Source organism: Monodelphis domestica, chromosome 7 (assembly GCF_027887165.1).
Source record: "Monodelphis domestica isolate mMonDom1 chromosome 7, mMonDom1.pri, whole genome shotgun sequence".
Classification (NCBI taxonomy): domain Eukaryota; kingdom Metazoa; phylum Chordata; class Mammalia; order Didelphimorphia; family Didelphidae; genus Monodelphis; species Monodelphis domestica.
The window spans coordinates 165,084,947-165,110,337 of NC_077233.1; the positions used below are offsets into that span (position 1 = coordinate 165,084,947).

The 25,391-nt window shown below is 36.5% G+C and overlaps 1 protein-coding gene across 1 annotated transcript in view; it reads right to left on the bottom strand.

Moving 5' to 3' along the window:
* LOC103101858 (uncharacterized) overlaps positions 1-25,391 on the bottom strand; it is a 177,107-nt gene that overhangs the window by 121,585 nt on the left and 30,131 nt on the right. Inside the window, exons 5-6 of the mRNA XM_007498925.3 lie at positions 15,685-15,743; positions 12,858-13,008 (exon numbers count right to left, since the gene is read on the bottom strand). Of these exons, the coding sequence (XP_007498987.2) occupies positions 12,858-13,008; positions 15,685-15,743 (210 nt within the window). The remainder of the gene's footprint in view (positions 1-12,857; positions 13,009-15,684; positions 15,744-25,391) is intronic.

Here is a 25,391-nt window from a genome sequence, read left to right on the forward strand (position 1 = left end):
TTTTACTGGTGTAAATATGCCCTCTGCTGGTATAATATTACCACCCCTCTGGATATTTTCACCTACTTAACTCCCCTTTTCCCTCTGTAGCAAAGAGTTCTATTCTGATTGGGTTTTGAGTTGCCTTGACAAAAAAAAAAACAACCACCATATCTTGGCCAAAATGTTAGTCATAGGTCTCTGGAAAGAGATGTAGTCTTCTGATGAGCTCTTTTACAGTTGTTTCAGTCATATCTGACTCTTTGTGACCTCATTTGGGGATTCCTTTTAAAGATAACTGGAGTAGTTTGCCATTTCCTTCTCCAGCTCATTTTACAGATGAGAAAACTGAGGCAAACAGGGTTAAATGACTCGCCCAAGGTCAAATAACTAGCAAGTATCTGAGGTCATATTTGAACTCAGAAAGATGTCTTCCTGACTTCAGGCCTGGAACTATATCCACTAGGTGTATATAGTATTTCTATTAGTAAATAAATAGCCTGCCTTTATTTTTCTTTTAAGCAGAGTAGAGAATACATATGTGTGTATATTGAAGGGAATTTGTGTGCAAACATATCTACCTATTTGTAGGTATACACCAATTTCATCACTATTGGTTAAAACTGGTGGGTTCCAGTAATGTGATGTTACTTTCAAATTTCCTTTTCATCTTCTAGCAATGCAAAAAGACTTACAGGGCTGCTCAATGAAACCCTATGATTGGGATCCATAGTAAATTACTTCTCTCTTCCCCCTTCTTTCCTCTCTCCTCCCTTCTTTTTATTTTCTCCTCTTCCTCTTCCTCCTTCCTCTTTCTCTCCCTCTCACCACCTTCCTTCCCTCACTCTCTCTTTCTCTCTCTCCCCCTCTCTCCCCGCTATTCCTCCACTCTTCTTTTTTCTTCACTTTCTCCCATCCCTCCATCAACACCAGTCCAAGCTACCAGTTTCTTCTCTTCCTGTCTCCCTCTCTCCTCTCTCTCATCCCCCATCATCTTTCCCTCTCCTCCTTTCCTCCAACTTGGTTACAATAGTAACATCTTGACCCCTAAGAGAAAATGTAATATAAACACCTCCAATAGAATGTAAGCTACTTGAGGAAAAGGAATGCATTCTTCTTGGTCTTCACATCTCCCATGTCTGCTACATGGCAGGTTTAACAAATGCTTACTGAATTGAATAGATAGCACAACTCTTTCCTGAGCTCTTGAACACAAACCCACCTATAGGAAGGATGAAGAAGAGAATATCAAACAGCTACATGGATGGGAATAGCCTTATTTAAAAGTTCTGCAACAATGTTACTATGCCCAAAGCTGGACAATAAGAATAAACAAACAGGTTTTTCTCAAACCACATTTTTTTACCTAATTTGGAATATGAGCAATAGTATACCAATTTTTCTATTAATTTTCTTCAACCAGAGATCACACACACACACAATTACTACAAAAAAAGAATACAAATGCATCCTTCCCTCAAGCCCATGTGAGAACCTAATATTATTCAGTTAGTGGAATTCCCCTTCAGACTACAAGAGGCATTAGTTGAACTCAAAGATGACATTATTATCTCCTGGTCTGCTCTGTAATGGTGCAACTGCTAAAAAAACACTTCCTTTGGATTACACAAGCAACATAAAAGGGCAGCTGGCTCAAAGGAACAAAACATTTGGTGTCTAAAACATTTGCATAGCATCACTGAAATACAACAGTCTGTTGCATGGAGGTCCTCACCTTTGTTAGCACAGGGTGTTAATTATTAGCTTTGGACTTCACCTGTGAGGATGTGATAGAAGCCAGAACTGAGGAGAGATCAGCAAGGGAACTCCAGTTTAGTTTGCTGACAACTACAGCCTTGAAAATGTTCTTAGCAACCCACTATTCTTGTTTCAGCTATAAGAATTGGTTGCTCCAACTGTCGACTGCCAATTGGCCACAACCAAAAATAAGCATTCCTTTTAAAAATGTCACCAAGAATATAAAATTCACTTTCCAGAAGTTCATTACACACACAATTTCAGAATCACTTCTCCTAGGAAAAGAATGTCCATGTGTCTTTCAAGGAATGACCCACAAATCAAACAAACTAGGACAACCATTGAAATGAAAACTTAGCTTATATTTTTGTTACTTATTATGTAATGGATAGAGTCCTGGACTTGAATTTAGAATCAAAATCTGTCTCTGGCATTCACTAGGGGAAGAAACCTGAAAAAAAATCACTGAAACCCTTTGGACCTCAGTCTCTTCACCTTTAAAATGAAGATTAAAAAATATTTGTGACTAGTATCTCACAGAGTTGCTATAAAGATGAAATGATAAAAATATGCATCAAGTCTTAAGAAGCTTAATGGACAATGCAAACTCAGCTATCATTATTGAGAATAAGATTTCTTCATTGGTCAGATTTAGCACTTGAGTTCTATAGAGGTCAAGGTCACATAGCAACATGGACCAGAAGCAAAAGAGGTTCCATGAACACAAGCACAGTGCTTTCCCCACCCCCAACCTAGACCAGTATGGTACTCTCCAATATATTATTATATAATTATCACTCTAATAATAATTTATCATTACATAATTATTTCTACTAAAAATGATAATAGTATAGTTTTATAAGGAAATGAATAACCTAATGGCAAGTGTTTACAGATTTAAGATTTGCAAAGTGCTTTACATATATTATCTCATTTGATTCTCACAATGACCCTTAGAACCAGGTCCTATTCTCAACCCCATTTTAAATGTGAGAAAATTGGATTAAATTACTTTTTAATAAGTAGTTGGGGTAGTATTTGAACGCAGATCTTCCTGAATCCAGGTCCAGTGTTCTATTATTATACTACCTACCTATTGCAATTCATCAGTACAAGTTGCAAAAACTTAGTGCTTACTAAATAAATACCTAGGAAAATATGACCAAGTAGTCATAATTACAAATCACAATCTCACCATCCTTCATAAACAAGCAGAAATTCCCTTACTATAAATATGAACCCTGAAATGTCCTTGAAAATTTGGCAAATATAAGTATACTAGAATGAGAACATTATCACAGGTGATGCCATTATCCACAACTACTCAGTATTATTTATACTAATAAAAATCTAAGAACATTTTTAATAGTTATCTCTCCCCTATAAAATACTCATAACTTCCAAGGTACATGTAAAGAAAATTCAGTGTATAGAAGTGGTGGAAGAAATGTTTTAATGTATGAGTAGAGTGAAATGCATATCATTCCTTTTGTCTTGTCTTTTGGCTTTTTCTCAATCCTTATTCCTCTCAACCTCCCTGCAGCCTTTGGCAATATTAGTCTCCCTCTTCTTCTTGATGCTCTATTTTCTCTAGTTTTCATGGTACCACTCTCTCCTGGTTCTCCTCATACCTATATGAATGTTCCTTCTCTGTTTTCTTTTTTGGAACCTCATCCATGTCAAGCCCATCAATTATGTATGTCCCACAGGTCTCTATCTAGGCTCTTTTCTCTTATCTCTCTAAACTACTTCACTGGGTGGTTTCATATGCCCACAGGAATTTTATCATCTCCATGATGATGATTCCCAAATACACCTATCCAAATCTAACCTCTCTGCTGGCCTTCAGTTTCTCAACATCAACTAGCATTTTGAACAGGGACCATCTTAATTAAGGTCAATGTGTCCAAAACTCAATTTGTTATCTTTCCTTTAAAACCCTACCCCCACCCCAATCTTATTTTGTTATTATTGTCAAGGGTAATAACATCCTCCAAGTCCCTTAGGAGGGAGTATAAGGATGAGGAAGAGAGGAAGAGAGAGAGACACAGAGACAGAGACAGAGAGACAGAGACAGTGAGACAGAGAGAGAGAGAGAGAGAGAGAGAGAGAGAGAGAGAGAGAGAGAGAGAGAGAGAGAGAGAGAGAGAATAGGATAAGGCATTTATTAAGCCCTTACTATGTGCCAGAAATTGTGTGTAATAGATTGAGGCTACAAATTCAATACTTGCCTTCAAAGAACTTATATTCTAAGGATAAAGGCAAAAGGGATAACCAGAAAGGGAGATGGTATGCCCAAGGCACAGTTTGTACCTGGCCTGGAAGTGAAGGCCTGGATCTGAAGAAAATAATAACAATAATCCATAGGGTCATTTTAAAGAAGCACAAGGAAATATAGTAATTTGCCCAGGGTAACATAGCTAGCAAGTATATGAAGTAGAATTTGAGTACAGATCATCCTACCTCAATCTACTATTCTTGCTGACCAAATTGGAAAAAATGATCTATTCCAGGTAAATATACCAAGAAACAATGTTTGCTTGGTGGAGATATATCTTGTTTCTTTTTGTTAATTCCTCTTCCCAAAAGGTGATCTATTACCAGGAAGAATAAGAGGAATTTGGAAATCAGAAAATTTAAACTAGCCTGCTTTTTAATCAAGAAAATTAAATCATTTTTAGGAAGCTCTTTGTCCCCACTATAACCAGAAAGTATGCCTTCTGTTAAATCATTGCTATTATCAGGTTTGTTAGCATACTTGAAAGCATTCATTATTTATGGTATAATTACAATCATTTAAAAGATCCTAAGTGGTTGAGGCATGTGTACCATCTAATGAAACCAGTGAATTCCTTTTTTTTTCTTATCCTTAACCTGGGGAGGAAGTATCCTCATTTAGTTTTTAAAGCAAACCACTAAGGAAATTAAAACTATACCTCTCAAGGGAATTTTAAAGTGGAGTATCTTAAATCTTAAAATGGAGTGCAAGTAATTAGAGAACAGAACATGAGGCCAGGAAGAGAAGAGAGTTTTCCCTCTGGGAGAGCTTCTAAACCCACTAACTCTTAGCTTTCTTTATGGAGCAACAAAGGGGAAATTAGAATTGATGAGAAATGATGGAAATGGAGGACACAGGTAAGGAGGGAAAAGACAGATTTTTTTTCCTTGAGGCAGGTTTCTAGCTAAGCTCTGGAGTAGGGATTTTCAAAGCTGAAGTACATGCAGGCTCTGGGAAGTGCTTTATAGAATTTGCTTGTCTGTAAAATTCAAGCACTTTCAATTTCATTCTATTTTGAGTATTTCATCTTTAAAATTAGATCTTCATTCTATCCTTTGATAGAAATGTCACCCTGATAACATATAATAATAATAGTAAACATTTATATAGTACCTACTTTGTGCCAGACATTGAACTGAATGCTTCACAATTATTATCTCACTTGATCTTCATAAGAATCTTGGGAAGTAGGTGCTATTATTGTCCCTATTTTACAGATAAGGAAACTGGTGCAAACAGGTGAAGGGACTTGCCCAGAATCATACAGCCAGTAATTGTTTGAGGCAGGATTTGACCTTAGATGTTGATTCCAAGTCCAGCACTCAATCTACTGCATCATCTAGCAATAGCACTTACTGAAGTCAGAGAAACTGAGTTCAAATCCTGACTCAGATGATGATTACTTTGGTCAAGTCAGCTAAGCTCCTTTGCCTCAGTTTCCTCATCTATAAAGTGAGGGGATTTGGACCAGCTTGCCAGTCATTTCCAGAACTAGGACTGTCTGGGGTCCTATGATCTAATAAATGAACTGGAACTAGCATGAAATAGAAGTCATTAAACTAAGCTTTAGTAGGTCATTTTTGAAAGGACAATTATGCACTCTGAACTGTGAAGGGGCTAATTGTATCTAGTATTTAATAAGCAAAGTTAGCCACTGTTTTCAGAACCGTGTTCTTCTGCTTAGAAAATAGGACAAATGCATTTCTGAATAAGGGCACTGCAGCTAAAAAACTCCAATAAATCTCAGCTCTGTGATTGTTCTGTCTCTTCTAAGCGTGCATGCCAGACCATTCCTTTTAATGAACATAGATGCCACAGTGCTTGCTCATTGTCTCTCCAGAACCACCACAAAGCCTGTTCTGAAACAGTTTTACAGGCTGGCCAAAGAAACAATGAAAAATGAGTAGGTTTTGGAAAACAAAACTTGATGTTCTGTGCTTTAAGAAAAGCAAAAGAAAAAAGCAGATTCCTCCAAATCATTTGTTATTGGAAATGTCAGTTATGATGGCCAAGAATGACCTCTTCAAATCCTAAAATATCTATTAACTGTTAAAAAAAAAGAAAAACTAAATAACAAAAATCCTGCCTGTTGAAGTAATTAGTCTAAATACAGAGAGTTCTAACTCAAGAGAGGAAAAGTTAATATTTTCACTGTGCTTGAAGATTGCAACTACCATTCCCGTCCTAAATTATTGGCAAAGGACTATCCTTTCTCTACTGTGAGGAAAGACATATTACCAGAGCCTACAGAATCAGAAGTGAGGAAATAAGCTCTTCCCCACCACCATGAAGACTAGCTTTGCTCTTTAATACCTATGACTATCATCAAATCTCTTTACCTGTCTGGGTCTCAGTTTCCCCATCTCAAATATTAATTGATTCTCATGGATTGTCTTTAAAGTCCTGTTGAGCTTTAAATCTTTTGTTGTAGTCATTCAGTTATGCCCAATTCTTCATGACTCCTTAGAGCATAGCTTGCTGGACTTTCTATCCTCCACTATGTCTCAAAGTCTGTCCAAGTTCCTATTAGTTGTTTCTATGGCATTATCTATCCATCTCATCCTCTGCTATCCCCCTTCTCCTTTTGCCTTCAGTCTTTCCAAACATCCAAGTCTTTTCTTGCAATTTATTTTTATATGTATATACAATTTTTAATAATCACCTTCTGATACTTTGCAATCCATGTTCTCTCCCTTCTCTTCCCTTCCCCAAGATAGCAAGTAATATGACACAGATTATTTGCATATGCTATCATGCAATACATATTTCCCTATTCATCATATTGTGAAAGAAGACACATAGCATTTATACTAGAAAAATCTCACTAAATAAAGTGACGAATGGTATGCTTCGATCTGCATTCAAACTCTATCTGTTCTTTTCCACCATGAGTCCCCTGGAGTTGTCTGATAATAGCTAAGTCATTCACAGCTGATCACTGTACATTATTGTTCTTACTGTGTACAAAGTTCTCCTAGTTCTCACTTCACTTTGCATCCTTTCATATGTCTTTCCAGGTTTGTTTTTTTATTTCCCTGTTCATCGTTTCTTAAGGCACAATAGTATTCCATTTTATCAGAGTCTTTTCTAATGAATCCTGTCTTCTCATCATATGGTCAAATTATATAAGCTTCAGCTTCAATATCTGACCACCCAGCGAATAGTCTGAATTAATTTCTTTAAGTATTGACTGATTTTATTTCCTTGCCATCCAAGGGACTCTCAAAAGTCTGCTACAGCGAAATTCAAAAGCATCAATCTTACAATATTTTAAAGTCTATTTTCATATAATATTTTACATGTGGAAATATACTATAGTGGATTGGAAGCTGACCTTGGGGTCAGAAAGATCTATGTTCAATGCTTGTCTCTGACAAAACAGCTGTGCAACCCTGGCTAGGTCAATTGAACTCCTAGAGCCCTAGGTAATGCTTAAGACTATGAAATAGAGAAAAGATGCTAACTTGCATTGGGAGAGGAAATTCCTACTAATGAAATCCCAGCTCTAGTCGTTATTCCTACTGTGCACAGAACAACCATTTGTCCCTTAGAAAAGCCTTTGTACTGTAGGTTCTAGAGGTTTCAATACCCTCATTTTATAGTAAGGAAACAAAAGCTTAGAGAATTTAGATCACTCTCTTATGGTAGTAAATATCAGATGAAGAATTTGAATCCAATTCATTGTGACTCTAAAGCAGGGGTCACTGGCACTATAAAATGCCCTCAGGAGCCTTTGAAGTTCTCCTTTCTACTTGAATGCCTTTACTCACACTATTTCTTCAAAGTTCATTGCTAAAGTTGCATAAAAACATTTACCTAGAGTTGGAAAAGATTTCAGAAGTCACATAATCTAACTTAATTTTACAGATTAAGAAACTGAGGCCTAGGTCATACATAAATGCCCTGCCCAAGGTCACAGAGATAGAAAGCATCAGAGCAGGAATTTGAACCCAGGCTCATCAGTATCCAGTACCCTGCTAGCCACTGACAAGGTACCATATTCAAGGGGTGACAATACTAATAGATACCTAATTCATTTCTAATTTTGCCTTAAAAAAATTTATCTCATTCTAATGCATATGAAGCTTCCAACTATAGTAATTACAGGGGTTGTTTAAGCAATCATTTGTGCTAGAAAGGTCTCCAGACATAATTACCCTCTCACTATAGAGCAGAGGAATTCTCTTTGTTTCCTAACCAAGCCAACACTGATCGAACTGCTCATTTCCCACAATGAAACTCACAGTGCCATGCAGAATCATAGCTGTACAGTGACCTCCCATTACAGGGACCCAGGAATAATTAGGAGCTTTTCCTTTTGCAATCTTTTTCACTGTAGGAAATTTTCAGTTTTAACATGAGATATTGCTAATGGTTTAATGAAAATCTGTGAGGGGGAAGGAGATTTGGGGGAGAGACAAACAGACAGATGGACAAAGAGACAGAGACACAGACAGAGACACAGAGACAGAGAGAGGGAGGGAACGAGAGAGGGAGAAGCTTTGCTAGAGATGTCAAAGTATTTGTCATCATATGTCTATGTTAATTTGGCTTCTAATGTCATTTTGGGGGTAGGGTAACAAGCACTGAGTTTTAAAGGAAGAATGTGCCTTGTCCTAGAAATTAGAAAATCACCAAAATCACCCCAACACAGCAAGGACTTGAATTTAGTAATCAAAAAGGCTAAACATTGTCTCCTTGGAGGTTCAGCCAGAGAAGTAAATCCAATACTGAGTGAATTCTAATGACAGAATCCCTATGACTTTCTGGCCATCTCCAACAAAACTTCTCTCTGCAATATGAGTATGGGGGCACCCAGATGGCTCAGAGATAGAGCACCACGCATAGAGATGGGAGGTCCTGGATTCAATTCTAGCCTCAGACATTTCCTAACTGAGTGATGGTGGACAAATCTAAGCCACATTTCCCAGCCCTTGCCACAATTCTATAATGCAAGCATGAAAATGTTTGATTTTAGACTATCACCTTTTTTAATCTTGCTCTTACAGGGAGTTCTGTCACTTGCCAGAAAAGAGGTCAGGTCCACTCCTGAACATAATTAGCATTCAATCTTTCACTGAGCCCTATTATCCCAGGAGCTTCCATTAGAAGTCCCCCGTTTTATGAAATAGACTTCTCCATTAGTGGCAATGCAGTGATCCAGGATAATACTGAGGGACTTATGAGAAAGAATACTATCCACATGCAGAAAAAGAACTATGGGAGTAGAAACACAGAAGAAAAACATCTGCTTGATCACATGGTTTGATGGGGATATGATTGGGGATGTAGACTCTAAACGATCACCCTAATGCAATTATCAATAATAGGGAAATAGGTATTAATCAGTGATACATATAAAATCCAGTGGCATTGCATGTCAGCTAAGAGGGAGGGGAGAGGAGAGGAGGGAAAGAACATGAATCACGTACCATGGAAAAATATTCTAAATTAATTAATTAAATACATTTTTCAGTTAAAAAAATAAAAAGAAGTTCCCCATTTTTAAAATGCAGTACTCTTGGAAACACATCTACTCTATTAGATTATTGCAGCAGCATTTCTCTCACTGGCATGGTAATAGCCAGAAAAAAAACCATAAAGAATCATTCAAAGAGTCAGCGCCTTCCAAAGAGGCAAGATAGGATAGTGGGACCAACAGCCTGAAACCTGAGCTTTAGTCTCTGCTCCATCATTTGCAAGCTTGGGCAAGAGACCTCTTGCTGAATCTCTGTTTACTTCTTAGAAAATGGGAATAAAATATACATGCTCTATATATTTATAAATACCTATGCCCTTCTCTCCACTCCCACATCTATTACCCTAGTAACAGACACTTAATAGTTGCATGACCCTGAGCAAATCTCTTAACCTCTGACTCAGATAATAATAGCACTTGCTTTGTAGAGTTATTATGAGGATTAAATGAAGCATTTGTAAAGTGCTTAGTACAATGCCTCCCAAACAGTAGGTACTTTGTGAAATCTTATTCTCTTTCCCCTAGTAAGCACTCAGCATCTCTCACATAGACTATTTCAGTGGGCTTCTAATTAGCCTCTCCACATCCCATCTATCCCATCTCCAAATTACTCTCCACATAATCACCAAATTTCTCGTATTCAGGTCTTTTCACACCCTTCTAATGATTAAAAATGTCAATGGGGACAGCTGGGTGGCTCAGTGAATTGAGAGTCAAGCCTGGAGACAGGAGGTCCTAGGGTCAAATCTGACCTCAGACACTTCCCAGCTGTGTGACCTTGGGCAAGTCACTTACCCCCCATTGCCTAGCCTTTACTTCTCTTCTACCTTGGAGCCAATACACAGTATTGACTCCAAGACGGAAGGTAAGGCTTTAAAAAAATGTCAATGGTCCCTTGTGGTCACTAGAAGGAAATACAATCTCACTAGGCTGGCATTTTATATCTTCTGATCTTAAAGTGGCTTCAGATTATTGTGCCTCATGCACACTTTATCAGAGCTAAACTAACCTATTTTATATTTACTGTCCACGACATTCTATCTCTTGCTTCCATCGTTTTAGACAGGGTGGCCTTTAAAGGTGGACTGTTCTCCCTCTTCATCTTGACCTACTAGAAGAGATGAGGTTAAGGCTCAGCCTAAGTACCACATTGTCTTATAAGAGACTTTTCCTTGAATTCTTCAGTCATTATTGATCAGTGCCCAAACCCACCACCTCACCCAGCAACACATTTGTTTTGTATTTATTTTGAAATGACTAGGGGGCACAGTGGATAGAGCTAACCTGAACTCAAATCTTACCTCAGACACTCTCTAGCTGTGTGACCCTGGACAAATCCCTTAACCTCCATTTGGCTTAATTTCCATGTTTGTGAAATGTGGATAATAGTAGCTCCTAATTCACAGTATTGCTGTGAAGATCAAATGAGACCATTTTTGTAAAGCGTTAGACATGTAATAGGCACTCAAGAAATATTCTTTCTCCTATGTATGTTGCATTTATCTAACTGTGAATATGATATTTCCTGTGGAGAGTCATCACACCCCTGCTGTCTGACAGAGTTGCAGTTTGGGAAATGAAGGCTGCAGAGCAGCCTTCAGAAAAGATGAGGCACCCAATGAACCCCCTCTGTGTGACTTCTCCCTCTAACTTCCCTTACTAATGGAAATCTTCTCTTCCCAGTACAGGAGAAATAATATAAGAGCAAATACTTACAGGGTTAACACATATATATGCCATTTTAATCCCCCCAGATTATTGCCCTAAACAGATTACATTCATAGAATTAAAACCTAAAGATCATTACCCATTATCCCTCCCTTTTCTCTCTCAGCAGAGGTACACTTAGATGTCCCATAACCATTGCTAGCCAAACACATTAGCACCACAATCAATCATTCCTGAAGCACAAGCTACTGACACACCTCAGTGATTCATTATGTTTCCAATAATCAGGCAACATTGATAAGGTGCTTTGATGCAACACAAGAAAAATGTGACTTGGAAATTGAAGAAATTCCTGATTTCCGTCTGTCTTAAATACCCTCTGCCTCTGTACCTAGCTACAAAATGTTTTGTTATCTATCTCCTATATAATTGTGATTGGTTGTGAAAGCTGATCAAAAGCAACAATGATTCTCCTAGCTGGTCATCCCACAGGTCAGAGGGAACTAACCTGCAGATCACCCTATCTATATCATTCATCTCCATCATGAATATTTATTGTTAAATGATCACAGAATGTTGATTAAGTGATTTGTTAATGTGTGACATCTAATTATCTGTAGAAGATCATGTATGTTGAAAAACGATTCTGTGCCAAAAAAGCATGTACTTACTGAAGCTATATAATAAACGCAAACCCTGTGCAATGGCAAAATAGCTGTGTGACATCTAAGCACAGGTCTGAGCACTCAGTTGTCTCTCACCTCTTCATTATTTGCCTGACCGCTCCACCTAGACAGAAGGACCCTCAGTTTTGAGACCCCACAGGCTCAGCTCTCAAAAATCTCCCAATCAGTAGAATATATGCTCTTTGAAAATAGGATTATTTTGTTTTTAACTTTGTGTTCTTAGTGACTAGCATGGTACCTGGCACACAGCAGCTCCTTAATAAATGTTTATTGAATGAATACAAAACCAAAGAAACTGATGAATATGAAAGTGCTTTGTAAAGTATAAATGGGTAAGTGAATGAAAAATGTTATTATTACAAAATGCTTCATTTATATAATGATCAAATCATCCCATGAAAGGTAAAGTTAGTTGTCAAATGAGGACATGAGGTTTTGAGAGCTACCCTTTTCCCTCCTGAATTTTGGATCCTAGGAGACTGAGATAGAAAAGATCTTAGAAACCATGGGACTCAATCTGTTCATTTTATAAATGAAATTGAATCATTTGTAGAAGCAGATAGATAAAGCACTAGGCCTGGAATCAGGAAGACCTGAGTTGAAATTCAGACTCAGATACATATTAGGTGTGAGACTCTGGATAAGCCACTTAACTTCTGTATGCCTCAATTTCCTCAAATGCAAAAGGGAATAATATAACCCCCAACCTCCCAGGGTTGTTGTGAGGTTCAAGTAAGATAATACTGCAAAGCCCTTAACACAATGTCTGGCACAAAGTAAGTACTATGTAAATGTAAGCTATTGTTATTGTTGCTATTATTGTTAGAAATTAAATGACTGTTCCAAGGTCATTAATGCAGTAAAAGCAGAGTTGGTCTCTAAACTCTAGTCCTTTGACTTTAAACTCAGTCTTCTTGCCAATTCACCATAGAGTGCAATATTCATTTTTAATTCAAAATGTAGGATATGTATGTGTATGTATGTGTTGTGTGTGTTTCGTTCTACTTACAAAAGCTGTCATCACTCGCAAGCTGGCGGAAGTGGCGGCAAACTTGTGCAACTCGAGAGAGCTCCTTATGAGACAGAAGGGAAAAGATGCAGATCCATATTTCATCAGGCAGAAGCTGCCACATGGAGAGGGCTGGATCTCTCTGACTTTCCTGGAAGGAAACAGAGTTAATATGTGTCCAAATGTGCCACACTCAAGGAAAAGCTCCATGTCTTTAAAATGAAGCTGTTTAACTACCCTAATCTTAGTAGAGAAAAAATAGATTTTCAGACATCTGCAAGAAACAAAGCTCAGAGGAGACTTTACATGTCAAACAGAACTACCTCTTTCTCTTGTCTTCCCATTGTATCTAGTTACCTATTTGTGGTTCCAGCAGTGACTCAGGCAAACTACTTCATCAGTCAATAGATCTTCCATATAATAGCCACAAATTATTGCTGGACTCTTAAATCTTATATAATAACAGAAGTTGAATATGTTTTCCTACAAGTAATTCATAGAATCATTTGTGAATTGTGAGTCACTTATACTCTTTATGAACTGAAAGAACATGGTCATTTAGGGAGAATGGAAAATGGGAAATAAAAGTAGACTGGGTTTCTTAAGTTGAGGAAATTACCTGAAATTTAAATGTTCAAACTCTTCTTCTGTTCAGAGATTAACAAGATGCAGACTAATAATATTTAAAATGTATCAGTTGTGAATTTTAGTTTAACGACTAGCCATTTTAAGGAGTTGGTCATGATCCATTATAAATCAATTTATTATTTTTGAATTATTTTTCAACTAATTAATGATAATCAATCAACCAATTTATAAATTTATGCCACATACTAGGGTACAAAGAAGTAAAAGACAGACTGTGGCTTCAAGGAGCTTATAATATAATGTTAATAGTAACTTACTTGCAGATAGCATGGGAAGATTGTCAAAGCAATGCAAATACTTTCTCTTCTAAGCCTCACATCTCCAAAAAAGAGGTAGCATAATTACTATGACTCCAATTTTACATTGTAAGAAACTGAAACTAAGTAAATTGAAATGATGTGCCCATACTTGGCTAGTATCAGAGGCAAGATTCAATCCAGGTCTTACTGACTCCAAACTTAACACTCTATTCACTCCCAAACAAACATGAAAACAATTTTTTTAATGCTAAAGCCAAACAGATAAAAGGGTGTGTGTGTGTATGTATGTGTGTGTGTGTGTAGCATGCATATACCTATAATACCTGCACATGTAAATATCCCTTGTCTTCTCTAGTCCATAATTTCCTCATCTGTAAAATGATGAAATTGGGCTAAACTATTCATTTCTCTTTCAGCTCTGGAATTCAATATATTTGTGTTGTTTTTTCTACTTGAAACGTCTTTCTAGTATATATGAATGGCTGGTAATGCTATCTTCAAGTAAAAATTTTCCCAAAGGAAGGGTCCATTTTTTAATGTGTAGTCTATAAAGTATTGAGGAAGTGGTAGGAACTCAACATCTATTAAATAATTAAATACTGGATTAAAAGGAATTTCTGTACCTATATTCATTAAAACCTAGCCAAAAATATAATCAACAAGCAAACATTTATGTCCATTATACTTTTGTTAAACCTGGCACTCCATTTGTATTAATCCTTAGGTGTGTGAAGTTTCTGTACTTTATATTCTTTTTGCCATTTGTCATATTTTCTCTATTTTATAGTTCTCTCTCCTACAAACTCCTTGAGGACAAGGGTCTCCTGTCTAATTCATCATCTTTGTATCCTCTATAGGACCCTGAGCAGAGCAAGCCCTTCAGAAATATTTATTGAATATAAATGGATGCTTTTGCCCTATCATTTTACTCACAGTTATAGTTTCATCACACAAATCATATTTTTGTACTACATAGATAACCTAGGGAAAAGAAAACATCTGGGAATGGAGATTGTCCACTGAGATTTTTAGCAAAACTTGATTCACCTCTACATTTATACGCCAGGTTACTAAATTTAGAAAATACTGGGAAAAATTATAGCTCTCTTGTGCGTGATCAACAATATTTAATTAGCAAGGCTAACTGATTAAAATAAGAAACTACCTGATAAAAGGTTGAATGAGTTCAGCCTCTACCCTGTCCTACCCAACTCCAAAATCCAGCCATAACAGAAATTTCAAGTTGGTGCACTAGTTTCTCTATTTTCTCTTCCCCTTCCCCCAAACGTGGGTCTAATTCTTGCCATTTGGACAAGGTACAATCATTCTAGTCTCTGACATAAAAATTCCTAGACATAACTCTGATCATTTGAATCAGATGCACATATGTATGTATAAAAATATATGAAAAATCATTATTAAATACCTTCTATGTACCAAACACTATGCTTAAAAACTGAGGATATAAATATCAAGAAAAAAAGACATTCCCTACTATTGAGGAATTCTCACTGTAATGGGGGAGATGACATGTAAAGTGATGTAATTATGTGTTATATAATACATATTACATATAATTTTACAATCACAATATATAATTATCAGCAATTGTTTTGGGACTCAGGAATATATTATGACTATAATATTTCTTATGACTAAATTAGGGTAAATGAGTTGGAGAAATATATATATTTTTTTAAAAGCAAGAATTCAGACTAAAGAATAACTGTAAATTAAATCTATTCATCTTTCCAATTTTCCATTCCCATGCAACTAATGGCATTGACTAGTGACTTATCCTTGCCTGAATAAGGTTTGTTTCTCATTGTTATGAGGTTTGGTTTTTTTTTGGCTTTGGGGGAAGGGTACATCAAAGAAATGGCAGCAATAGTATCACATTGGTTATTTCCTACAGTTACCTTCACTTCTCTCTCCAGATCTATGTAAATGTTCTTGCAAAGGTCTTGAGGTGTAAACCCTAGAAAAACATAATAGAAAATATTATTATAGAAACTTCAGAATAGGTGGTATGTATTACAATGCATCCTTATGCACATCTATTGAGGAAGAGAAAAAAAATTTAGAAGCAAAATGTCCCTGATGGCTTCCTCCCCTACACTTCCCAGAAACAAGGCGGCCTTACAATGAAGAACTCACTTGGGAAGAGATGGATGGTTCTATTTTAAACAAGTGATCAATAGCTATTTTATTAAGGCCACACAGAGGGAGCATGTCATTTTAGTGAATAGAAGATAATGTGGTACAGAAATAATTGCATGCTCTCCTTTTCAGATCTATTCTGTTTTTTGTTTGCTTTTTATAACTGGAATCATCTGCTGAAAGTAGATGGAAAGCCTCTCACTTCTGAAAATGAACTCGGACTACCATAAGTGAGATTAGGTCCTTTAAGGTAGGAGAATAGGTTCTATTTGTGCTTACTTTTTCATCCTATATCTGCCTCTGGATGAGAAATAAAAATTATGTGAGGAAGTGGAAGAAGGTAGTATTGACAAATGTGACCAGGACTAATGATTTAGATTTTCATTTTTCAGTCATGTCTGAATCTTCATGACCCTATTTGTGGTTTTCTTGGCAAAAAATAAATAAATAAATATGAAGTGGCTTGCCATTTCTTTCTCCAACTCATTTTACAGAAAAACTGAGGCCAAAAGGGTTAAATAAGTTGCCCATGGTTATAAAGTTAGGTCAGATTTGAACTCATAAAGATGAGTTTTACTGACCCCAGGCCCTGCACTCTATCCATTGTGTCACCTAGCTGCCCCCAGGAGTAGAACTAATGATGGAAGTTAAATATAGAACTACAGAATATTAGATTTATAAGGCTTTGTCAAAGACAGAAAGCCAAGGTAGTAGAGATATGGGACTATCAAGCAGCAATTTGGGGAAAAACACCATGAAGACCAAATTAGACTTTCTCCCACCCTAAAGCTTGTCTCAGTAAACACCAAAAAAACCAAGACTCCTGAGCTGTTGGTTGTGATATTCTAGATCATTTAACATTATTTCATTTTCTTAGAAAAAAAAGCATAGACTTGTTTGTAACAGCATGATAGGGCTCCAGAGGTCTGAGATCCTGAGCAACCTTCCCTGAGTCTCTTTGTGCCTCTATATTGTGTATAATGATGTGCTAGACAGATTTGGAGTCCAAAAAACCTCTTTTCAAATTCTGCCTCTAACACTTAGTAGCTGTGTGACTATGGGCAAATTACTAAAACTCTCTTAATCTCGATTCCCTCATATACAAAATAGGAGTAACAATGTGGCAGCCAGGTGACTGGGCCTGGAGTCAAGAAGAACTAAGCTCAAATCCAGGTGCTGTACTTGGTATCTGTGTGACCCGGGGCAAGTCATGTAAGCCTGTTTGCCTCAGTTTCCTCATCTTCAAAACGAGCTGGAAAAGGAAATGGCAAACTACTCCAGTATCTCTGCCAAGAAAACACCAAAATGGGGTCATGGACTGAAATAACTGAACAACAACAAAATAAGTTAAATAATATGCAATATTATAATAACATAATAATAGCTTTTTCAGATGTGGACAGTTTTCTAAAGGATAGAATGAAAGACAATTGTGAGAGAAGCACTGGAAAAAATAATCAAAAAAAAAGAAAAAAATACTCAAAATTATGATGACCAATGTATCCCATTTTCCTAGAATCTAATTTGCCCATGAACATGATATGGGAACTTTAAGGATGAAAGCTAATATCTAGAACTATTCCATTTGTATGGAACAAAAATATATTGCCTACTTGTTGCCTGGCTGAAATAAAAGTGGATTTGAGCTTTTCTTCATGAGTTAAAGGTGAATCATTTCGCATAAGAGACAATTGGGTTAAAGACCAGAAGTGACTTTATGTCAAGTCTGGGAACAGCTCTTTCTGAAAGAAACTCTTCAAATACCAGGCAAAGGGACTTTAAAGCTTTCAAGCTTAGGGCTTCTCTTTTGGTGAAAGACCATGATGCTTCCTTAGCAACTCCAAAGAATAAGCATCCTTTCCCAGAGGAATAAAGAGAGATCCAGAAGAGGAACGGTCCCAGTCATCAGCGAACTATTGTGCCCAAAAGCCCTAAGGGATATGAGGAAGATGTCATCTCTTAACTCTGGTCATTTACTCTGTCCCCCCTCAAACCTCAAGCCTGGATCATTCTCTCTCCTCATCTTCTATTGACTTCCCTATCTTCCTTTAAGTCCCAACTAAAATACCATCTTTTCTTGGAAGCCTTTCCCAATCCTTCTTAATTTTAGTACCTTCTTTCTGTTCATTATTTCCTGTTTGTTCTTTATGTAGTTTGATTTGGATATAGTTGTTTTTCATCTTGTCTCCTCCATTAGACTGTAAGTTCCTTGAGAGCAGGGACTGTCTTTTGCCTCTTTTTTTATCTGCAATGCTTACTACAGTGCTTGTCACACAGAAGGTGATTAATAATTGTTTACTCATTGATTGATTTACAGGTGATAAAACTAAGAAGAAGAAATGTGAAATAATTTACTGAAAATTACAAAAGTAGTCAGTAGCAGACTTAGTATTAAAACCCAGGCAATATCATCTATGGCTTTATATAATATGACTAATGCAAATGAGTTGAGGTTTCACAGCATTGTATGGTACAAAGAGACTTAGCTTGGAAGTAAGAACATTATTTGTCTTACACATTCACTAGCTGTGTGGTGAAGGGCAAGCTATTTTATCTTTTTTAGAGTTGTTTCCTTATCTGTAAAATGATGATAATAAAATTTATACTACCCACTGCCTCCTAGGATTTTTATGATAAAAGTGCTTTGTAAACCATAAAGTGCTATAAAAAATGTGAGCTACTGTTGTTATTTTAAAAACAACAACTATTTTCATGCCTATATAAAGTAATTTCCTTTAATCCTTTTTTAAAAACCATTTAGGTCAGTTTCAATGCAATGATCAATAACAGTCAAAGCTAAAGGCAGACTGTAAAATAATCTCTTAATTATCCTGTATGATTGTCATTAAAAAACAATGATTATTTGAAAAAGTATCCAAATGCTGGTTATTCAAACTTTCTAGGTGACAGAATGATGAGCAGCCCAGCTTATATCCTATGACAAAGTGGTATGAAGATACAGAAGCTAAAGTCTTCAGAAGGAAAACTCATGAAAATATTGATACAGATCATAAAGGAACAAAGTGGAGAATGGTATGAAATCTGCAAGGTGCTCTGAACTCCACAGGCATCATTACCACTTCCATTTACCTCTAAAAACTTTGCCACAAAGTCCTGTTGAGTTTTGATATAGAATTGACTCCTGCAGGCCTTTAGTAAGCAGAGAAGAATTCACTCATGTCTGATCAGGGTATATATTTATTTCCTCAATAATGCTACTGTAATGATGGGGAGTAGGAGAAAAGAACCATTGGGTTGAAATGGAATGTTGAGAGGTTGACAGTTGCATGACGCAAGAATGGCAGTTTGAAACTGAACAAGGACTTCTGGGAAATTCTCCAGAGAAGCAGGGTCTCAGGTGCTGAGAGGCAGAGGGGAGTGGAAGGAGGAGCTGTTTCTCTGGGCCTTTTCAACTGCTGTTCTTGCCTCCTGCAACTGTCAACCTCTCAACATTCCATTTCAACCCAAAGGTTCTTTTTCCCTACTCCCCATCATTACAATACATCAGAAACAGAGAAGGCATAGCTATGAAATTATCAAGTATTTCAAATAAAGATCCTACTTACTTCCACAAGAAGTCTTTCTCAGTACCTCCCTCTAATAGTGACTTACCTCTACAATTACTTTTCACTTATATTACAGATCTATACATGCATATATAATATGCAAACTTAATTATCTACATATTGTCTCACTAGTTGGAATACCTGCTTCTTAAAGGTACAAACTACATTTTTTTTCATTTTTCTTTGTATCTGTGGAGCTATGCCTAGTGTCTGAGGGAGCAAGTATTTAATAAATTCTTGCTGACTGACTTTCATAATAAGGGGAATGGTCTTTCTTTTTTAATTTCCTTCCTCAAGAAGTTAGTGTTCAACCCATCTTCTTGGTAGTGAAGAAGATATTTCCCAAGCTTGTATCCAATAGGTTGGGCAGATATATGAGGCATTTTAGCACCTGAGATTTTTTATTTCACCAGGGTATAAATTCCTTCTACCAAAGAAGATCATGATTCTTCCACACATCAATAAACTGTGTCATAAGTTGATATGTCCTAAAAAGATCCATCCTCCCAGGGACTCACCTTCAGGAGAGAATGACCTAGACAAGACTATTCAAAAGATATGCAATCCACCACCAGCACAATATCTACCAACCTTTCCAACATGATTAAAAACCTGTCAGTTTCTGTTCCATCACCATCCCCTTCAAAAACTCAGGCTCTCTTACATTATTCCAGTGGAGCAATTAATCAATATTTTAAGAATCTACTTTGTGCTAGACACTACACACTAAAAAGGGGTGGGGGGAAACAGCCCCTTGCTCTCAAAGAACTTAAAATATAAAGGGGGGAAACATGAACATAAATATATACAAAGCAAGCCATATACAGGATAAATAGGAAATAATTTACAGAAAGAAGGCACTAGATTTAAAAGGAATTGGAAAAGGCTTCCAGTAAAATATGGAATTAGAGTTGGGACTTAAAGGAACATAGAAAATCAGTAGGAGGAGATGAGGAAGGAGAATGTTGTGGGTATGGAGGACAGTCAGAATGAATGACCAAAGTCAAAAGATAGATGTCTTCTTCAAAGAACAGCCAGGAGGCAGGTGTCACTAGATGGAAGAGTATGTGGTGGGGAAAGGTAGGAGTACACTACTTTATGAAAGTCTTTGAATGCCAAACAAAGCATTCTGTATTTGATCCAGGAGGTGAAAAGGAAGCCACGGAAGTTTTGTTTTGTTTTGTAATTGAGAAAAGGGATAACATGATTGGACTTTAATTTTAAGAAAATTTCTTTGGCAGCTAAATGGAGGATGGAGAGGAGTGGCAAGAATCTTGAGGCAGGTAGACTCACCAGAAAGCTATTATAATAAAAAAAAAGTGTGACATGATGAGGGCTTGTACCAAGATGGTGGCATGTCAGAGAAGAAAAGGGGACATATCTGGCATATTCAAAAGATGTCAGAAAAGCAAAATCCAGAGACTTTAGCAATAGATTAGATATGAGAAGTGTGAAGGAAGGGTTGAGAAAGAGTAGAGACCCAAGGATGATTCCTAGATTGTAAACCTGAGAGATTGGGAGAATTGTGTTGCTCACAATAGTAATTGGAGGGAAGGTAGGCAGTGGAACATGCTCTTGGAGAAAAATAAAAAGTCCAGCTCTATACATGTTGAGTTTAAAATGTCTAGTAGATATCAAGTTTGAGGTGTCAGAAAGGCAGATAGATATGTGATATTGGAGACCATAAGACTTTGGGACAAGAGAGATCAATTTGAGAATCATCAGCAAAGAGATGATAAATCCATAGAAGTTGAAAAGATCATAAAATGAAGCAGAACAGAGGGAAAATAGAAAAGGATGCAGGAAAAATCCCTGAGACATCTGTGACTAGAAGGCAAGATCTAGAAAAGGATCCAGCAAATGAGATGGAAATATCCAGATAGAACCAAGAGAGAATTCTGTACTGAAAATATACAAAGAAGAGAATATCAAGGGAAAGAGGGTAATTAACAATATCCAGGCTGCAGAGAGGTCAAGTAGAATGAGGACTCAGAAAAGGTCATTGGATTTGGCAATTAAGATATCAATAGTAACTTTGGAAAGAATAGTTTGCACAGTGCTCTCAGATAAGGTTGGAAGTTAGATCATAGGAGGTTAAGAAGACAGTAAGCAGAAAGAAAGAGGAACCATTTTTGGTAGGAGCTTTTAAGGAGTTTGGCTACAAAAGGCAGAAGAAATAAAGGATGGCAATGAGGATAGCAGGATTGAATAAAGAAATTTTTCAAGATAAGGAAGAGAAGGGCATATTTGCAGGCAATAGGGAATGAACCAATAGAGGGAGAGACTGAAAATAAGTGTTAGATTGAGAATGGCAAAGAGAGCATTATATTGGATCACCTGAGCAAGTTGAGGGGTTAGCCTTGGTAAAGAGTAAGGCTACTTTATTATGTAAGATAGGGGTAAAGGAAAAGATAATGACAAAAAGCATTAGAATGATAAAAGATAAGGAAGAGGGCAGGAGAGGCAGGGCATGTCAAGTAGCCTCATTTTTTTTCTGTAAAATATGAGGTGAAGTTCTCAGCTGAGCTGGTAGAGGACAAATGAAAAGGTCTGGAACAGTTGCTATATAGAAACTGAGATAACAAGTTGAAAAAAGAGGTATTAGTAGGACTGCCAAAGAAGTAAGGACTGAGGTAAGATTGTATAACACAGTATATGTATAAGAAGGCCAAAAAAATGGTGAGGGTGACCTACTGCTGGAGCTTGGAAGGATCTAATTGTGGGTACATAAGGGGTCTAGGGATTAGGGTGTAGAAGTCAATTGCTTCACCAAGAGACCAAGATGGGGGAAAGAGAAGAGAGCAGCCAGTCAAGGGAGATGGCCTGGGAGAGAACTGAAGTTTTGAGGGATTGGAGTTCACAATACTGATGAAGTGTAGAGTTTTATAAGAAGTCAGATGAGTAGGTAAGAAGTCAGCATATTATACTCAGATAAAAGAGTTTCAGAATTATGGAACACAGAGGTAGTACCTTCGTGAATTTCTTGAATTAGGAAATTACAGTGTAAATCATAGCTCTGGTACTTACTAGCTTCAGGACTCCATGCAAGTAACTTTACTCACTTTTGGTTTTGACATTTATGAAATGGAAATAACAAATAATACTTGTAATCCTTACTATATACAGTGATTATAAGGTACTGCTTTGTGAATCTTAAAGCACCATATAAATTTAAGATACTCTTATTATTAGAAATGATGGAAAACTGGATGGGCATTTCTTTGATCCTAGGTCCAGCAACCTAACTATATATGAAGATAGCAGCATTATAAGTTAGCTTCCAGAAAGTACAGTCTTATACAACTCAGCAATTCAGAGAAAGCATCTACGAAGAAATTGAGTGATCACCATCTTTCAATGAAGGGAATATTCACACACATAAAATTGTAGACCCTAAAAGTGTTGCTTACATGGGAATATAAATATGTATACATATCTGTATATGATTATGTAGATCTTCACACATAGGATCATAGATTTAAAGCTGGAAGGGATTTTAGAGATCATCAGGTCCAAACTCCTCATTTCACAGGCAGGGAAACTGAGACGCAAAGAGTTTAAATTATTTACCCAAGGTCACACAACTAAGTGGTATATCAGGAATTCAAACCAACATGTGTTATAATGTGCAACTATATATATAGTGCAACTATAAATTGCACTTTTTCATTGACTTACTCTCTTCTACTTAGTGGTATTCATTAACAATAGTATTTATAAGTAATCTACCAAGTAATTAGAAAACAATAAAAGATAAGTTATATTTCATTTTTTACTATTCTATAATTTGAACTTATTTTTTATTCAAATTGATCTTTATGACCAAGGATTCCACATTAGAAGCAAGGAGTTTCAACTTTCCAAACATATATTTTAGAACAGGATTCTATATAATCAAGTGTCTTACTACTTAATGCTTGTGTCATTTTTTAACTGGTACAAGTGGGTGTGATTTCCCATCCCAACCATACTACATGTTCCATAAGGTTAGGGACTATATCACATATATTTCTGTACCTCCTCTGCTTGCATAAAATGGTCTCTCTATAAAAATGTTGAATTGAAAATAACCCCATTCAAAAAGCTAAGGATAGGTAGAAAGATTTACTTCTGTTATTCTGCCAATAACACTGAAAAACAGTGGAAATGAACTGCTGTCTTTCTGGCATTCCTCTATCTGAGCCCTGGACTACTCTGCTTTTTGTCAAAGACAGATTTTAAGCCTATTGTCAAAGAGGAACCCCCTATATACTAAAAAAACTAAATTAATACCGGTAATAATCAGATTAGACAAGAGAAAGAGAGAAAATTCTGGCAAATGTTAGAAAAGTAGATAAAAGCACTGATCACAGTTAGACTTTAATTAAGAGCTAACTACTTATGTCTTTAATTATCCTCTTTTTTAAATTGCAAGTAGTGTTTTTAAAGTTATTGGCAAAATTCTTTGTTAGAAAAAAACACTCTCTGGGAAGAGATGGAGAAAGGGAAGTCTAGGCAATGTTAATAACAAAATATATGATTAAAATACATTTTTAGACATGTGAGCAATAAGTATGACTTTCCCCACCTCAATTATCAAAGTTGAGGGGTTAATTTGCAACTTGTTTTGTCTGAATATCCAGCCTACCTATTCACATTCACTGGTCTCCCCCAACTAGAGGACCGAAGGATATGTAATGTGATTGATATATCCATAAAATGAGGATATGCCATAAATGCCAAAAAATGAGAAAAAGACCTGGTATTTTGGTGAAACCACCTACTCTGACTCAAAGCATCATACACCTCCCCATGAGTTGTTTTCCTGCCTGGATTCTGTATTTGCCCCTTGGACTTGGACCTATTGTTTCTGTACTCAAAGTAGATCTTGCTGCCTAACTCCCTGGAGTTGTTACTTCATGGATTTCTGGCTTTGATTTTTTACCTGTTATGTTCTCTTTGATCTCTGGAACATGATAAGCATTGTGTTTAGACCACTCATTCATAAGGGATATCTTTATTGGCACACACATTGTTAATCACTGCCCACCTCCCCACACCATAGAACTAGGGGCTATAAGAAACCCAATTCTACCAAAAAAAAAAAGTAAATTTGTACTAATGTCTGCAAATGATTGATTGGTGCAGGTATGGGCATAGAGATAGAGATAGATAGAGATAGAGATAGAGATAGAGATAGAGATAGAGATAGAGATAGAGATAGAGATAGAGATAGAGATAGAGATAGAGATAGAGATAAGAGATAGAGATAGAGATATGCTACTTGGTATTTGTCTGAATTATTATTTTAGGACAAAACCTAATGGAAAGCAGTGATTGTACTTGCTAAGCTTGCCCTGACCAACAGTGCCTGACACATGCCACTGCAGTACTGAAAGTACACTTTGATGATAATGATTCTTACTTAATTATTACCATGGTCATTTATAAAAGAAAGCATAGCAAACTATCTGATTCTCATATTGCAGTTAAATATGATTCTATTAGCCTTTGCAAAGTTAATTTATGCCTATCATTTCAAAAAATGCAACATGATAAAAATGGCTTTCAATGATATTGTAAAAGTTAGAGGGGACAGAGGTATTTCCTTTGGAAAGAAAACATTTTAAATTTCAAAATGAAGTTTTAGAATAAACTCTCTCATTCCCAAAGCAAAAAAAGTTTTGTTGAGTTCAGGGTAGGGCAGGTTTGATAGTTAAAAGTAAGACAAAAATACTCGCATCTATAAGCTGGAAAATTTTTATTACTTAAAGTCCTGGAATATATTATAAAATTTAGAAATGTACATGTGTTTTTATTTGGCTTGTTTTGATTTATTTAATGAAAAGTATAGCAGTTTTGGAACTAAAGGACCTACATTCAAATCCTGACACTTGGGTAATGTTTTTTTATCCTCTCTA